The 19,229-nt window shown below is 33.6% G+C and overlaps 1 protein-coding gene across 5 annotated transcripts in view; it reads right to left on the minus strand.

The window, feature by feature from the left end:
- The window catches only part of CSMD1 (CUB and Sushi multiple domains 1), a 1,127,710-nt gene that overhangs the window by 149,141 nt on the left and 959,340 nt on the right, over positions 1-19,229 (minus strand). For all 5 annotated transcript variants that reach the window (XM_027690129.1, XM_027690128.1, XM_027690127.1 and 2 more), the window contains 5 exons: positions 18,584-18,680; positions 16,393-16,497; positions 7,541-7,659; positions 2,736-2,805; positions 375-491 (listed from right to left, as the gene is read on the minus strand). In XM_027690129.1, coding sequence (XP_027545930.1) covers positions 375-491; positions 2,736-2,805; positions 7,541-7,659; positions 16,393-16,497; positions 18,584-18,680 — 508 coding nt within the window. The remainder of the gene's footprint in view (positions 1-374; positions 492-2,735; positions 2,806-7,540; positions 7,660-16,392; positions 16,498-18,583; positions 18,681-19,229) is intronic.

A 19,229-nucleotide genomic window follows, 5' to 3' on the forward strand; every position in this document is an offset into this window, starting at 1 on the left:
TTTGTCCATTTTTATAGAACATTAAAATACTGTTAAAAAGTCATTTAGGGAAAAATGAGAGGACATTAAACAAAAGATCATTAGTTAATTTAGAAGCTACGTTGTTTGTTTCATCTGATATATCTTCATGTCACATGTCTCATTTGCTTTGAAATCAGTTTCCAAGACACAACAAGTTAATATGAAGGTGCTTTGGCAAAGATATATTTTTAAATTGCCAACCATTTTCAAATCAAAAGATGGTGAGTAATTATGTTAGGGGCTCACAGTATATTCACTGGATAAAATCTACTGCATACCAGAAATCAGAATACTCATATATATTTTAATCTGATGATTACAAATAATTGATCTTCTAATGTAATTTTACTTACCATATCCAATAGGCAATAAAATTTTCCATGTACAATCTAAGTTACTAGGGTAATTTCCAGGAAAACCTGGGCTTAGGATCACACCACCCATGTTTGTCAGTGTTCCACCACATTTAGCTATTAAAAATAAAAAGAAAGTCACTGTATCTTTTAATAATATTACTTCTTAATATTTGACATATGCTTAATTTAAAAAATGGATTTTCCATTTTATCCCCATGACCCCCAAGCAGTGAAATTTATCACAATCAAAACATTCCTCATGAAGGAGAAACAAAAAAAATAATTCGATTTAGAGTAAAATGTTTATTTAATGCCATCTGTTCACTGTTATTTAACTACAATTGTATAGTTGCATACATAGATCGGGTAACCCATTTTCTCAGCTTGACAACTATGGTTAAAAATGTCTGGTGCTATGTTGAGATATGCTTCACAATCAGAGCAACATATTTGGAATTAAACTGACTTATGATATTGATCCATGATGTAGAAGCATATCTATCAGTCAATATAGCTAAAATCACACTTGAATTTAAAACAAGCAAAAAAAAAAAACCCCTAACACTGTTTTTTGCTTTAATTCAGAAAGAGGATAGGCTAGTTGCGTAACAGAATTATTCTTTGCTTTCTATCAGTGTGCTTCGGTTTAGCAAATTCATATGTTTGGAAATTGAAAATTGGAAATTGAAAACCCATTTGCATTTTTCGGATGACATAAAATTGAGGTATAAATATGTGATGCAATTTGCAAACAAATGCCTGATTTACACATTTGCTAGGATTGTAATATGAAGGAAGAGTAACTTCAAGAAATATGAAGGAAGAGTAACTTCAAGAAACCAAATTAAAATATTGTAATTTATATTTATTATTTGAGGAATCATTACTTTAAAGCTTGAGAGCCTTCATGCCAGGTATTACATTGATACATGATCTTATAACACAACTGTGATACTGTGACACTGCTGTAATAACTGTACTGAAAAATTAAAATAATCTACTGGTTAGATGACACCAAAAAATTGAATCAAAATAGGAAGAACTCCTCTAAAAAGCTGAACTCAGACTCAAACTTCTCAAATATCTCTAAGTCCTTTCAATGTTAAGTATCTTCTTTAGTGAAAAGAACAGATTTTGGTTTGCATTCTATAAAAATCAACATTTTAAGGGCTGGAGGCAGGAGAAGGAGGGTAATGTTTTAAGGGTTTGTTAGTATTCTCGGGTATTTTAGCTTGCAGGATAGCACAATTTCATAATTCAATGAGCACACTGTTTGCAAATAGGAACTATAATATACAAGGTGAAACGTAAGATTACCACAAAAAGAAAACAAACAACAAACCTGCCCAAACCCCAAAACACACCATCATGAATAAATTTTCCATGTCTAAAATTGATTTGAAGGACTTAACGCTGCTTTCATATTAATCAGAAGTGACTGCTTCTGTAGAAGCTGACAATACAAAATAATATATAGGTTCAACTTGACAAGGAGTCTTTAAAACCATTTCACATTAATATTGCTCTATATAATCACATCTTTAAAATTCCTCTTAGATATGAGGCTCATAGGAACAGCTTTTTGCCGACCGATTATTAAAATTAAAAGTGTTAATTGAATGTATTTCAAAGCTGAAGTGACAGAACACTGTGATGGACTTGTGCTTCTCACCCCTCAATTCCTGCTTTTTCTTGAAATAAGCATACCAGAAGACAGTAGAGTCTTGACTCTCGTAAATTTTGTCTAACCAAGAAAGAATACTGCAGAAGATTATTTTCTACACAGGGAAAGCTCAGATCTGTTAGGGTAAGGTGTTAATGTCCTTAAAAAAAATTCTTTTTAGCTTTACATTTTAACTCAGCATGATTTAACAGCTTTCTTAGATGAAAAGAGACAGCCTTTTCTGGCTCCCTAAAACTCCTTTTCATTCCACCACCACTGAAGGCTTGGCTTCAGAGCTGCTCTCCACTGCCTGCTTCTTTGGGAAATCTCCTGGGTGCCCTGCATGACCTGCCTTGTTTCTGAGAAGGTTCTCCAAGCAGAGCATCCGCAAAGGAACGTGTTAGTTTCCTCTCCTTTATGAAGAAGATCCAGCCTGATTCAAAGCAGGGTATTGAGGACAAGCTAAACAATGGGTTTCCTCCTTTGCCCACTCCCACAGTATTTTTTTAAATGGCATATACACTATATATAAAGAATAAATTATCTCTTTTTTTTCCTGTGCTTCATGGATACAAATGGAAACTCAAAAATGTTTTGAATGAAACAGAATTAAGTTGAAGAACAACAGGCATGACAAAGCCAGGAGTTTCTTCTGACTGATGGTCAGAACAGTGAAAACAAGTAAGGATCCATACCAATGCAGAGAGGAGATGGATAGTTCCAGCGTCGAACTGTTCCTGGCATACAAGAAATATGAGAACGGCCCTGTTTGGAAAGGGCAAAATATTAGATTACAGATACTCATTATGGGACTTTCCTGGAAGGTAGAGCTACAGAGGACCTCCTGGATAATCTAATCAGTGTCTTTTCTTATGTCAGCCAACTACATTACAATTACTTGAATGAATTTCTGAAACACTATTTTCAAATACTTCAGTTTTTATGTTCTTATTTTTCTAATGGATAAATGCTCTAAAACACTCTTCCTCTGTTAACTTGAAAATGCCTTCACATTTTTTACTAAATAAAAGTATGGTTATAAAACAAAAGTAGCTAACTACATGCATTAATATGGTCAAGTTAGTTCACTCCCTATTTCAATTCTAGTGTATTCCATCCACAGTGGAAGCACAGGGGTTGATTTTTAAGCTGCAGCCTGGAATGAATCAATCATTGCTCTGAGCGAGCAGTACAGACACAGAGAGGAATTTATTCTACATCTACTTACTATAGATAGTATGGATGTGGACCATACCAACACAGTCATCAACAAATTACCAGCAGGCCTTGACCTCTCATCATGACCCACTGCGTACATGCAATACCTTGGCATTCAGCTGTACAAGTGTCTCTTTATTTAGCTGTCATGTTTAATTTACTCTGCCTATTTTTAAGAAAAATCCCAAGAACCAAGCAGAAGCATGTGGCAGCTGGAAGTGAAATACAACATGGCTGTAACCTGCAAAGTCTAATCCAACATACTTCAGGGTAGCTGCCTAGGACCAACTGCAAACTGCTTCCAGTTTGGTTTGCTCTGGTAACAGTTCAAACTGAAAACTTAACAGTAGCACAAACAAAAGTCTTTTTTTGTCAGTTTGAACTCGGTTATGCGTTCTGCTGTTGGAATGCGAAAACTGAATAAACTGGCAGGAGTGAAAGCAACTGATACAAAGATTGAGACACGGGACTGAGAACAAGGTTTGGTTCCTGTTTTAATCATTTGGATATATAAACTTGCACAAGTCACTTAACATCTCTGTTTATTTTTATCAAGTGTATTAAGAGTCTATTAAGACAAAGTCTATTGAGTCTATTAAGAGTATTTAGTAAGGTAGTACATCTTGTCAATATAATATGAAGACTATCTATGGACAATTGTTATTTGTCCATAGCAATCATATTCACATTAAAAAAAAAAAAAAAGAAAAGAATGAACAAATAAACTACAGTAAAGGAAAATTCATTTGATGAAATTACTACCACATTAATTGGAATTTTTACACATGCTACACTGAATAAAGTTCACATAGAATTGTATAGAAAAAAACTAGTTTAATTAATCATTTCATTAAATATATTTAGGCAATCAGCTTCTGAAAGCCAAACTGAAGTATATCCAGAAAATTACTTGGAAGAAAAAAAAAATCAGTTTTCACAAAAATGATGAGAAATTAAATTAGTCTTTTTCTTATAAAAACACTACAAATTGATAACAATTGAATAAAAAGCTTTTTCTTGAAAGCAACCTTTTTAAAGGAAAAAATGTGCATGCACTTAGTGTCATCTTAGTTACTTGCAAAATGGATTAGTTTTGAATAATTTACTTAATGCAATATTCGCTGTTTGATTTTATTCCCTCTTTCTAGTCTTCTATGATTGCATTGTTTTATTTTACTCTCTCTTTCTAGTCTTCTGTGATTGCACGTCTGTGATGTGAGTCAAGGGGGAAGCTGAAATTTAACTACCACAGTAAGGCAAAACGTAAAATGGCCTATAAAAGATCTTTTGAAAAATAAAATTAAATGATTCCTCTGGCTTGAAGCCTCTTTTCAACAAGAGCACACTCTGATTTCAGTCTTTTAAAGTTCCCTCCTGTGGGGAGACACTTAATCCTACAGCTAGCAATTACCTTTCTTATGCATCTCCAGGTAGTAGTTTGAGCTCTATGACTTTTCTGGTAAGTCTCAATTATAAACTAATCCACATCTGATTGTTATTGCTAGCTGTGAATATGTTCTCTAAAGACTGAGGATAAATTCACTGCCAGAGTGAAAAAAAATATCCTGCAAAGTTGTGCTGATCTATATTTTTGAATAGCAAACATACTGTGCCCCATAGAACCTTATTTTCATCATTACTTCTTTTTAATTTGGAATAATTTTTATTTGTCTCGTCTAAGGAACATAGATGTGTATGCACTTTCTTACAGCAGAGTCCATGCAGCATAGAAATTCTCATTAATATTTTGAAAAGATTTAAACTATTTTCTATTGAATTTGAATATTGAAGGTATTTTGGTTTACACTTTAGACAAGCTCATGAAACTAGTTTATATATATATCAGATTCCACAGTTAGTATTAAGTTTTTGTATGTATGGAAATAGAAGTAAAAATGCAGTTAAGGAACAATATGCTATGACATTTTAAAAAAGTATTTCATGACAGAATCCCTGTAAGTATAAAAACAAAAGTGAAGTAAGTCATATTCAAGGGCTACAGATAAGAACTGCATACAGAAAAAAGAAATTGCATGGTTTTGTGATAGTGATATACACAGTGTATTGAAATTTAGCTTTAACACAGATCAGGGTTTTCTTGCATGCAGATCTCCTCCTCACAGGATTGCTTTATACTAATACTGTATTTATGAACTCACATTTCTGATTATTTTCTAAGTAAGAACAGATCCAAAACATCAAGTCAGGGCTGAGAATGTATACTTTCAAAAGGTTTCCTGTACTTATTCCAACCACTTCTGAAGGATTCATAGTCTACTGTTATCATTCCACTCCAATAATTCAGCAGTACTATTTTAAGTACAGACAGAAAATTTGAGGATGCTGTATCTTGAGGGTTTATCTACTCCTAATCCATGTAATTAAAAGTGCAATAATACCTTTTCTCATATAGACTGTCCTGAGTCTAGGGGTGAATAATGCTAAATTTAGCTCAATGCATACCAAAAAGCACTATAAGGATATATAAGCTACATCTGTACTAGTGGAAGTGTGTGGGCTTCTTTTCTAGCCTTGAGGGCAAATGCACAGTTTTGTATATCTACCTCCTTAACCTTTTGCTTCTGAATTCTCCTCGAAAACAGTGCCACAATGCAAACTGCCTGTAAGGAAAAATCTGTGGCTTGTGATAGTTACTGAACTGTGATATTTCACCTAGGCCAAAAACATGCCAGCACCCTATTCTAAAAAATAAATAGCACCAAAGATCGAATTTCAGTTCCCATATCTTTGCCTTGGCTATAGCAATCTAGATATATCTGTAGAATATGTAATTTCATCATATACTTAGTTTAATGCCACTTTGAAATAGAAAACTGCTCATGGCCCAATAAAAGTCTTTAAATGGAAGTCAGAATCTATTTGGGAGCCAAGCTTTAATGATAGATAGTCCTTTTGAAGGGACCATATCATAAAAATGTTATCAAATCTCTCATTTTCTTACTGACATGCTACCTACAAAGGATACTGTAAGGGAAAGAAGAAACAGAGAAAATAAAGTTAAAAACTCCAAAACTTCAAGGTTTTATACTTATAGATATTTTCAGAATAATATTAATTTTTATTTTGCTGGAAAGCAAAAAGCTTAACTACTTTATATATGAACCATCAGCTGGCTTTTAAGTAAGCTTCAAACCATTAAATAAGCAGTGATGGGTAGAGTAGGCTTTATTGTGCTCAAGTCTTGAATCTTTTCTAATTGGTAGGATACTCGTATAACAGAATCTTTTTTGCTATGGATCTGGAATGCTTCTGTTTTAAGTCATGCTATACGTGTAAAGAGCAAGGATTAGTTTAAATATTTGACCCTTTATCTGTCATACATGACTGAAAAGGTAAGTATGTTTCTGATTACCTATGTGTAGGTATTTCCACAGCCAGCTTAGAGCTAAGATATTGTCTGAATCCTGTCAGAACTTTAGAAAAATTGTAAGGAATACTGAGAACTAAGAAAAATCCTATATAGGCCGAGGGAACACTGAAATGGCTGTCCTTTGGTTGGGAACTTTGTCTGGAGCAGAAGTTGTGATACTTTGCTTTCTCTGATACAGATTTTACATTGGCTTGAGTGGGACCTATTACCAACTGAAAGATTCTGAACTCAAGTGTTTTCAATGTATCATACTAGTGGTGGAATATATGTAAATGAATTAGACAAACTAATGAGGGAAGAAAAAATTTTCAGTCTTAGACATTTACAAACAGCAGCTCAATCACATCTACCATGGGAAACTAAACCAGTGTGTAAACAGAAAACATCCCCAATCAGTAAAGTAATTTAAAATAATTTTTTCCTTGAAAGATTTTTAAGAGTAGATTTAGCATGAATAAAATTCGATTTAGAAATTTTACAATTCCTGAGCAAAATATGAAATCTCAGGATATGTTTCTTACCACCATGGTTACAATTTCACCTAGAGAAATCACTGCCAAAATAGGAAAACCACAGTACTACATAGCATAGTACTATAATAATTTCCTATGGGAAACATTTTAACCCTGTTATTTCCATGTCCATTTTAATGGTCTACTCCTCGATGGTATGTTGATCTAAGACAAGATTTGTCATCACAGATTTATTGGAGGTCAGAAATGTCACACATCTGTAGCTTCATAGTGTGGGAGCACTCATATAGGCTCTACTTAAACCACCTCTATGTACACAATACAGATTCTTCATTAGAATAGGTTTTGGGTGGATCTGTTGCCCTTTTATTGCCGTTATTCCACAGTGTATAATTCAAAGAAAAAAAGAAAGAAATACCTGTAATGTGTATCCTGGCTCACACTGAAATGATAAAACATCGTTCACCATATATCTATCTCCTGATTTGATCCCATTGCTAGGAATTACTGGTTCTGGACAGGCAGCAAGGCCTACAGCTGAGAAAAGTAAACACAAAGATTGAAAAAACATAGACAAGTGTACACAGATTTTTTTTTTAAGATAACGTTAATTAAAAATTCATTTCAACATTAAATAGAAATTTTGATTAAAACACGGAAATTTTCAGAACTGTGTTGCAGAATACAAGTGGTATGACTGAAGCACAAAGATTATATACTGTGACTGTATCAATTACTATGTCATGTTGCTACACGGTTTTATTATCTCTAAGCAAGTATTACAATTCTAGTTTGTCAAACAGCCTGAGGTTTTTTTGTTAAGTTTTTTTAATCCTTTCTTATTCTTGTGAAGGAAGTGGAGAGAGAAAGAGGGAATACATTTTATGCATATTCTCTCTTTTCAACAAAAAATGAGCAGAACTTATTGGTGGTTCCTTATGTTCAGACAACTTCATTGACTATGAAGAAGTTCAGAAATTAACCCAAAACTACATCTTTGCATAAGTGTGACTGTACAGTCTGTTCTTAATTATTTTTAAGGCAGGTGTTAGCAAACAGAAGATTAGTTTCATAAAGATTCTCCATGATTACTAATTTCTCAAATGTGTTCTCCTAAATTTCGCAACCTGAAGTACAAGCTTCTGCTTTTTTTCAAGTACATATCACTTTTCTTTTTTTTTTCTTAGGTGCCTAGCTAGAGTAGTTTGTTAGTCAGTCCTACTGAAAAACAAATATAAACTCTTCTATCTAAGCTAAAACGTTTCAAATGAACAAGACAGTTGAGAAATTGCGGACTAGATTAAATAAGTATGTGCTTTTAAGTTTTTTCTTTGAAAACAGAAAGACCAGAAGAATTAGTTCATAAGTTCATGGTCCGACAACAGAATCTCATTCTCCTTTTAATGTTAAAAACTTTTTTTGAAGTCAAAAATCAATTTAAAATGTATAATCTAAATTTTGAAGTTGTTTATTAATCACAGAAACTTACTACTGAAACATAAATAAGTAGCTGAGATTTTTTATTAAAATATGATGTGTAGAAGCCAGAACAGAATGGAAATTACTTCCACAAGGTGTGAGGGGAGATTTTTAGAATTTATTAGAATAAAATTCTATAAAAATCAAACTAACATACTTGTCTGCATGTGATACTGTGCATCCTTCAATTTACGTATGTGAAAAAAATTAACTGACTACAACTCTCACTGTCTTCCTATGAAATCTAACCCTTCTGTTGACAGTAAATGTAGCTGGACAGTGTTTAGTACAGAAATTACATGATATTTGACTTTACTCTGATATCTAACATTTTGGAGTCTGTTTTTCCAGATGATTCAATATGAAACAATATGTGATATTAGTCACTGGGACCCTAGTCTTCCTAGGGAAATACAGTTTTCTTACAGACGTTGCTCACACATTTTGATACAGATAGGGTTTTAACTTTATGCCCTAAACCTCTATGCATTTACTTTTCATCGCTCAAATATAAATGCCCTACAAATATTAAATGCACACATAAGAATTTTCTGTTTCATACTTCACACAATTCCAGCTTTTACAGCTCAAAGTTCAATTGAAGTAAATAAATTTTTCCTGATAAAGGACATGGAAGTTTGAAATAGTTTTATACTTTCACCAGGAATTTTGATTGTTGTGCCAGTTTTTTACTTTCCTGGAAATAAGTTCTGTAGTCCTGTATGTTCTTTCTATGTCCTGTGCCCTTTAGTCTTATTATATTTCACTCTTATCAGGAATGAAGATAATGACAAATCATTCTAATTCTGAGTGAGAGCTATCAAGGTATGAAGTGTAGTCTTCATAAAAATGATGTAAGAGTTATTAAACTGAAAATTTTCAAATTAGCACAAAAAGAATTATTTTATAGTTGCAAGAAACAGGATCTCCCTGAAGTAGTTCTTTTGTGTATTGGAATGTATAATTTAGGAAAATATCTAAACATATTTTAAAGATTTTCAGCAATTTCTATAATGGAATTTACAAATTTTGGTATTCTACCAATATAACAAACTTTCAAATGATGTTACGGTGACTTCATGTGGGCACTAGGAACTTCATGTGTGTTACTATATGGAACTGTAATATTCCAAATAATGACAAAGATGTTGTTATTAACTTCAATGATTTTGGTTTTGTTGAAAGTTTATTAATATCATTCTTTTGGTCAACCACTCTGTATTCCACAATACGACAAATGTTTCCATGTCTTTATACAGACTGTTGTTCACTAATTTGAGAATCCAGTGTTCAGATGCATCTTAAGTGATCAGCCCTTATTTCTGCATTTCCTCACCCATCTCACTCTTGAATAGAAAATAAAATTTAAAAAGATCTGCTCCAAGCTCACTATTATTAAATAAATAAGCACCTAACAAAGACATTGTGACTAAATTGCTTATAAATAGCAATGTACTTGCTGAATTATGTGAACGTAAATTTGAAGTTCGCTTCCTGTCATCAAGAAATCTACATTTTGGTTGAACTCAGCATTCCTGTGTGTTGACAGCAACCGGGCTGAAGTCTTAGATCTGTATAAACTTACTTTTACATCTTCTTCTGATTTACAGAAAGTTATAACAGTGACTGCATAGAACACTAATAATGTGTTTGTAATATAGCTCTTTCTACCATTTGTTAAATAGTATACAGAATTTAAATAAACTATGATCAAAAGAAAATCTTCAAAGTAATTTTCTGTGTGACTGTTAGATACGGTATTATACTATGTAATTATCTTTAACAGATTCTAATACTTAGGTAAAACTCTTTCTGCTAGATGTTTATACTTTCTATAATATTTTGTATATACTACTTCTTTGGTCTGATGATGAAAATTATAGACTATTCTACCAGAATGTCACAAAACTCTATGTGAAACCCACTCATAATTGACTTTATTTGATACACTTGACATTAAGAAGCAATATTACCTCCCCAAAAGCAAAGAGAAAGTTGAAAGCAGAATCAAACACTATTCTGAATCCTCAAATTTCTGTTACTCTAATCATCAAATAATATTAGCACAGTTTAGTTAGGAAACTAGAGTTTCCTACCTAGTTAGAATTGGTCCAAAAATCGAAAGAATGGTTAACAGAAAGCAAACAAATTCTGGTATCTGGGGATGAACTAGAGAACCTAAATATTCAGAGACTGAAATACATTATTATACTAGATTGTATGTGAACAGTCAGTAATAAAGGGAAAACATGTTAAATGTCAAGTCCAAGCAATCAAAAAAGGGACAAGGATTGCTTCACTGCATGCTTTTCAGAGCTCAGCTTCTGCTGTGCAGTACAAAAGAGAACACATCAATGTCAAGAATGATAACCCTCTCCCTGACCTTCTTCTGCTTACTGCTTGCTAAATGCTTTCTTGGCTCTGCTGTGGCCTAAGACAAATATGTCTTACTTACATAATTATATACATGCCTACAATTACCTCAGATTCTGTCCAAACATCACTGCCATTGCTGGCAGAAAGAAAATCCTTGCTGGCATATCTGACAACGTGAATGGCCATTACTGTCCATTTCTGAAAGCTGCAAGCTGGACAACACATGAATTTCTGGACAGCTGGACCAAAAGTCATCAGGCTTTCTTTTTTGAATTCCACTCACTCCCATGCAGCTAACGAAAACATATTATTCTTTATTATATTACCAACATCAAGCTGGAGTGAATTGTTCTTTCCATTTTGATGATGGTGTATATCAAAATCCAAGCTGTCCCTTTCAAAACTTCATGCTTCAGACACCAGCCTAGAAAATGCCTTTATCTCAATGAGTTACTGGAGAGAGGTCAGATTCTTGTCAACAGCTAGTAAGTTGTATAGATATACTGACAGGATCAGGACCTGCTAAACTAAAAATGGCAGGTTTATAGTTCACACCTGCTTTACCACAGGGAGGAAGAAAAGATTGCTGCACTGAAGAGCCACATTAAAGACTGAATTGCATGAAAGATCTTAATCTGGACCTGTAAAATACAATATGCTGCTTGGAAGAATACATTTTCTTCTCTGCTAGCCTGATTTTTATCTTTGAATTTATTAGAGATCTTCATGATAGAGAAGTTCTGCAAAAGACAGTCGTCATCTCTAGTCCCCTTAGCAGTGAATCCTTTTATTTCAGCTGCCAAGAACCTTTAACACTTGAAAAGATGCAACAGAGTGGTTTCAGAAAAGGAGAGGATGCTTTAAAGTAAGCTTATGTTCTCATTCCTTCTTCTTGGTACAGCAGAAAGCTAAGAGCTTATAAAATGGATGCTGCTGACTTGTGCCATACATCCTAACACAAGGCAATAAGGCTAGATGACACTATTAAAATATAGATTGCATCAAACAGGATTTTTACTGAAATATTTTAATTCTAATTGCTATCTTTGTATAATACTTATAGATATTTGTGGCCTAAACCTACATGTCAATATTCATCATATATTCAGTTCTTACTAAAACAAACCTGACTTCAACTGAGAAGTTCAAGCATCATACTGAGAAAACACTCATCATTTCCAGACTCTTTTTTAAATTCTTTGTATATTAAGCAAAATATTTAAACTATTACTGAATTAATAAATGAGATTTTAAGACCGAGCTTGAAACATCAATGGCCATTGAATTAAACAGGCACATTTTTAAACCATAATATTTGAATAGTTGATTCCTTTGTTCATTAAGATTAAAAGGAATTCAATCAATTATCAGGAATATTTATTCTTCCTACCGTTGTACATATTAGAAATGCAACAAAGCACATATTGATTGGATTTGCTGGTTGTTGTGAAAATAATTATGTTATTTATTTTACCACATGCATACAAAGGATTAGTTAAATGATTAATTACTGTCTTCTCTACAGAAATCTGCTGCATATTTTACTGCTTTTTTTACCATAGGTTGCTGCAACTAGATGAAACACCTACAACCATTCTGAAATAACAAGAAACAACACCACACAGTCACTCTCAACAATACTTAAAATTATCTTATGACCAGAATTAATTTTTTCTGATACACTGGCTAAGTGTTTCTTTTAAATTGAGTAAGTTTGTGTATCTGATTTTAAAACCAAAACCAAAACAAAACAAATAAAAGAGCAAAACAAACAACAAAGAAACAAAGGGGAAAAAAAATCTAAGTCATCAGTTTGACTGCAGCATAGAAATTATGCCCACTCAACTTGGACAACCAACTCATACCTATGTGATGTCTGCCACAAAATCATCCTAAAGTAAATGACAAAATTAAATTATTCACTATAAGACTTGTGTGTTTTTGAAGTTTACAAAGGAAAACTATGCACTGCCTAGGTTAGACATTGCACTTAGATTTGCAGGAGCAGACTGCCCAGACCCTTTCCATGAAAATAAAGACATACATAGAAAGAATCTGCAAATGGACAGGGCAAGAAAAAGACATATTGTTAAAAGGAAAAAAATGTTTGAAGAAATAAAAGAGCACTTATTCAAATACTTAAAATATTTTTAAATATTTACAATTAAAATAAGCTGTCATCAAGGGCTGGAGCTTTTATAAAGGTAACTTATAAGTTACTTCAAAACATCAATATACAGTGGGGAATATAAGATATGTGATCCAATGATAGCAAACTAAATATATTTTACTGAAATAAAGCTGTTTTCCCTAACATAGTGATCTAAAACCAAGCATGCTTATAACATTTACATTGGTGAAAATATCTTTTTAAGTAGAAATTCTCATCCATTTATTCTAAAATATTAAGGTGATGTGCAATTTATAGAGAAATAATTTTTATTGTGGAGAAATAATTTAGTAGTGACTTAAGGACACTCTCTTCTGTTGCTCCTTGATCCTTGGAATTTCTCGGGGAATGAATGTTCCTAAGTGATTCTCCTTTCTTAATGCCATTATGAAGACTCTTGTCATATAAGGACATCAGGGGTGCAGGATTTGAAGTTCAAATTTGGACTTGATGAGCTCAATAGTTTCTTACTGAGAATTGATATTTTTCCAGTAATATCTATAATTAGAAAAACTAAGTGTCTCAATTGTATTTCCTAAAAGTTTTCTCACTAGAGATGAAATTACATCACAGAATCATAGAATATCCTGACTTGGAAGGGATCCATCAGGATCATCAAATCCAACTCCTGGCCCTGCGCAGGACACCCCAAGAGTCACACCATGTGACTGAGAGCATTGTCCAAATGCCTCATGAACTCAGATGGGCTCAGTGCTGCAACCACTTCCCTGGGGAGCCTGTTCCAGTGCTTATCCACCCTCTGGGTCAAACAAGTTTTCCTGATATCCAATCTAAACCTCCTCCGACTCAGCTTCATGTCCTTTTCTTGCGTCCTGTTCACGAAAGTTACGAGAACTGTACCTGCCCCTCCTCTCCCCCTCACAAGGAAGTTGCAGTGAGGTCTTCCTTCAGTCTCCTCCAGGCTGAACAGACCAAACAACCTCAGCCACTCCTCGTACGACTTCCCCTCAAGATCCTTCATCATCCTCACGGCCCTCCTTTGAATGCTCTCTGATAGCTTAATGTTCTTTTTATATTGTGATGTCTAACACTGCAGACATATTCTGTGATCCTATGGCTCTCTTTTCCTCTGCTTTTATCAAAAGTATCTGATGTTCTAACATAGCATTTCATGTTGAATATTTATTCCTGGATAGCTCATATTTTTGAGGGTTTTTTTAGTATAACAAACTCTCATCAACAGGACACTTTGTTCCAAATTTTAGATTGACTTCTGAACCAAAGGCATTTATTTTTCAGATGGGGCTTCCAAATGATCACAGGTTTTAGAATTCATAATCAAACACTAGCAATATCTGCATTTTGTTACACAGAAAAGGTACTTCCTTCTGTGCTTTTTTCTTGATCTAATAAGTTGTCTGCTCAATATAAAACAGTACATTCTTCCTGTGGGGAGTTGGTGAGTTTCTGTACTCAGACACACAGAGATATGCCGTGCTCCTGCTAGGCCTGCAGAGAGCATATAGACACATAAGAAAGGACATTTTTCTTTTCGCTTGATTATCAACAGAATAGTCAACTAAGCTCTGAATGCTGAACATTGCTACCTTGACCTGTACTGAGCTGCACTTCTAAAAAAACCTGGCCTTGAAATATTGGCACCACTGAAGTCAATAGATGTTTTAGCAGAGCACAGTTGTGGGACTGGCAATTAGGAGACAAACAAAAGTATAAATCTAAGTGATTTTACTTGTTAACAGGTTTTTTTCCAAGAGTCATGGTGATAATAAAAGATAACAATTTAACTTAAAAATGTTCATTGTATGACTTCCTAGAATAAATTTGTACTTCTTTACACTTCATGTGGAATTATACTTTCACTTAAGGTTAAGGAGAAAAGTTGGAGGAGTAAAACAAAAAGACCAGCTGGGAAGGAGGGGTCTCCAGACAAAAAAAAAAAAGAGAAGTTGTCAAAATAATAGATTCTAAAAAAAAATCCTGTATAAGTAATACTCATATTTTCATTCAGCATCACCATTAGATTGTATTGAAAAAATCCTACAACATATTTGCATATAAATGCTTGAAATATACAGGAAACTAAATGAAAACATAAGGCTATCTTGTGACTACAGTTTGTTTAAAATATTTATTATGAGCTGAAAAACTAATGTTTTAGTTTTATCTTTTATTTACAATTTTTAATCTCAATCCTAAATAGAGTTTACTAAAAAACATCCATGTATTCATTAACTTATGTGTACTTCTTAAAAATATTAATAACAACATTACTATTTTTGGACATTAATAGCGGACTCCAGAAAAAACTAACTCCATTTTCAAGAAAATTCTTGAATGGTCTTTGAAAGAAAAGACAGCACAGTCATATTCAAAAATTAAAGAGCATTACTTTCTGACCTTCATCAAAACACTCATCAGACTGTCATCATCATATTACTTTTTAAATACTAGACTATTCTTAGCAATACCTATTTCCTGTTAAAAGCAATACTATGCAAGCACATATACTGAATTTACTGTTATTCTACACTATTTTAAATTTTGGAGACATGCAATAATACAAACATGAGTGTTTGAATTAAATATGATTATGTGAGGTAATCCACTGTTTATAGCTCCAAACCTCTGCATTTTAGAACCAAACTGCTCAAAAACATATAAAGAGTTGATATATAGCAGAATTTTCCATTAAAATTTTTAGATTATTCTGCTTATACTACCAGTGATTTACCAAGATAACTGTAATCTCTTCTTGTATCTCTGGGATTAAAAAGTTGGGTTTTGCAATTACAGCAATTTGTTGAGAGAAAGCAATTTGAAGGAAAGGAAAGAACAGCAAAGCATAAATATATGCAGGTATATATGAAAAATAAATATGTTATTTGCTCTGTTTTAATCTATTTCCAAGCAGGGAAATTAACTCTTACTTTTTTTTTTTTTTTTTTTGATCACCTAAATTTCAAAACTAAGCTGAATAAGTTGAAGAAACCTCACACCAATATTAAAGCCTACATTTTTAAAAACGTTGTTCTGATTTGCCAGGTTCGTTTGTTATATGCTGCTAATTTGTGAAAGCTGGTTTTCAATAATTTCAAATGTCACTTCATTTAAAATTTCAGTTTAATAGATATCACTTATATCAGGCTTGGTAGTCAGGAAAGCATAAACAAAAAAAGCAAGCAAGCATAAAAAATGAGTTCTCTGTTCCCTTTTCTTTATCCATGCTTTTTCCTGAGAGAGTTTCAAAGAACAAGGAGTCTTACTTTTGTATTCCAGATGAAAACCAGCTGCTGCCACACTAATGTCAGAGTGAAAATGTAGATAAAGTTGATTGGAGGTGCTATTCAACAATGCTGGCACAGTTGTACCTGGAAAAATAAAAGTTATGGAATAACTGTAGCATGCTGATATATTAAAGTTCTATATTGAAAAGACATAACCAGGACTGAATTGGACAGGCTTATTTTCTTCTCATTATGTGCATGGAAATCTCAAATATTCTGCTACATTCTGCCTTGTTTTCTCCTGAAGTAGCAAGAAAATTTTGATTAGAAGTCATAATAGTAAGAGGCTCTGTAAGTACAATCAAACAAGATCCCATCATGTTTAGAGGAAAGTTTATTGACTTGGACAGAAAAAAAGAGGTGTAAACAGAAAAAAAAAATCACATTAGTAAAGGATTTGATTATGAGAACAAGCTCAACTTCCACTTGCCTTTTCCCCCGCATGTATATAAAGCCTGCAGTACAGAACAAAACAGTGCAGATTTTTTTCTCTGTGTCCACTCCACACATTTTCCCCACAATATTTCAACCTTTCATGCTTATTCAAGGAATGTGACATACTAGCTTTCTCTAAGTTAAATATCTATAATGAAACCGTGCCACTGACTTTAGTGTGTGCTACACAACAAGCTTGTCACTAATCCTGGTTAGATTCTTTGCCACTGGAACTGCTAAGTCTGACACAACACTGTATTTATTACTACATGATACCCATGCAATTCATATTCTACAGTCTAAAGCTGGAAGATCTACTGAGGCTAAAAATTACATCATTTCCTCTGATTACCCTCAAAGACAGTATCAAGTAGCTAATGATCTTCAGTGGTGAATGCATAAGAAATATTTTCATTTCCTGTGGGGCATTTTCTGTTTCTATGGTAACTGTGAGCAGCCTAGGTATAAGCTTTAAACTTGAGCTTAAAAAGAAATGCTGGAAAGAATTATCTTCCTAAGTCTACAATCTAAACTAAGAAATGGTAAATACTTTTAAATCTAAAACTATATTAAGTAAAATCTTGATATAAATGGTGAGGAGCTAAAAGATGACAAGATGGCCTTTAAGGAAGGTGTCTGACATGGAAACTGAAATTTACAGACAGCACAGAGCACTCACATCACACAATACTTATCCTGGAGTAGAGAAAACAGTCCTTCCTGGAGGGATGACCTTTCATAGTATCTGTAAAGGAAACTTCCCTGTCTGACCACCCACACAGGGTGGTCACACTCCCACCACCAGAGATTTTCACTGTAGGGACTGAAGCCCCTTCACAGCAGGTGGTTCTGCTGGGAGGGGACAGCTGAATCCAACTGACCAGAGGGATATTGTATGCCACATGGCATCGTGTTCATCAATAAAAGCTGGGAGACGAAAGAGGAAGGAGAGGATATTGGCAGTTAGGGCATTTCTGTTCCCAAGCAACCATTACCTATGAAGGAGCCTTGCGGTCATGGGAGTGTCTGAACGCCTGCCTGCACATAGGAAATGGTAAACTAATTCCTTTTGCTTTGCTTACACATGCAGCTTTTACTGCACCTCTTATATCTCAACCCATGAGTTGTCCTACTTTTAGCCTTCCAGTTCTCTTCCTCATTCCACCGTTGGAAGTGAGCAAGAAATTGAGTAGAGCTGAGCTGCCTACTAGGGTTAACCCACAATGCATTTCACTATGTAAATTTGGAGATGCAATTTGAAATTATTTAATTCAATAGCCAAATGAATTATATGGGGCTAATTTTTCAGTTCATTTTTCATTTCCTTACTAATCCAGTACACATCTAGACTTTAAAAGTTGTATTAATTTTGTTTGTTCTGTGTGGCCTGGTAGTTTGAATGACTATTGAATGCTTCAACTTTTTCCTGAGAAAGGGAGGCTAATAAGGATAAATTAAGTCAAAGCTATCGAGGGAAGCTCTTTGAATGTCAGTACCAATTTATATCACTATATCTACTCTACAGGAGGGGTAGGTAAGATAAAGAATTTTTTTTGAAAGTATTATCAACTAAATCCCACTAATCAAAGTCTCCTACCAAAAATGACAATATTTCATAACGATATCACAAATGATGTAATACATACTCCTTGTCTATATGTGTGAGTAAACAAAGACATGTTCTCTCACACATGTATATATAAAACTGCATCTTTAAATCATGGCATATCCTCACCTGAAAAGCTCCCAAGACGTGGTGCTGTCACATCTCCACCATCATATATTTCAAGGGAGTCCCAATTATGTTCAGTGGCAAAGCTGATGACCTGTATCTGTAAAACACAACCATGGAACTTTTTAGGCCAACTAGTCATATGCGTTTTTAAATGTTTTAGACACAATAAAATAAAAAGAGAACATATCTTAAAGAAAATAAAAATAGGAGATCTGAACAATGACACTTCAGTAATAAAAGTGTAAATAAAACATTAACATTCACATTTTATGTCGTGTTAACTCTCAGAAAATATGGCACAAGGTAAATAAGAAGGATTTTGCATGTATTTCCCATCATTTTAAATAATTGTTCAAGTTGTCAAAGAGAAGATAAGACAGTTGCAGCCCTCTCAGTATTGCCTCAGCAATACCCTAGAAGATAGACAGGGTTGGCATTTACATACTAGACTAAAGGATCAGGACCTGCTTTTAAAACACTACACAGTTAAAACAGAAAACTCCTTGTTAATCATTTTTCATTCATATCCCCATGTGAAAATAAAGTAACAAAAAATAAAGCTAACCAAAGAAAAATAATGAGAAAACCAGATCACAAATATTTCAAGTACCCACCCAGAACTATCTGATTACTATTTAATGAAATT

The sequence above is a fragment of the Neopelma chrysocephalum genome, unplaced genomic scaffold (genome assembly GCF_003984885.1).
Source record: "Neopelma chrysocephalum unplaced genomic scaffold, ASM398488v2 Primary Assembly neopelma1_80b, whole genome shotgun sequence".
NCBI classification, from domain to species: domain Eukaryota; kingdom Metazoa; phylum Chordata; class Aves; order Passeriformes; family Pipridae; genus Neopelma; species Neopelma chrysocephalum.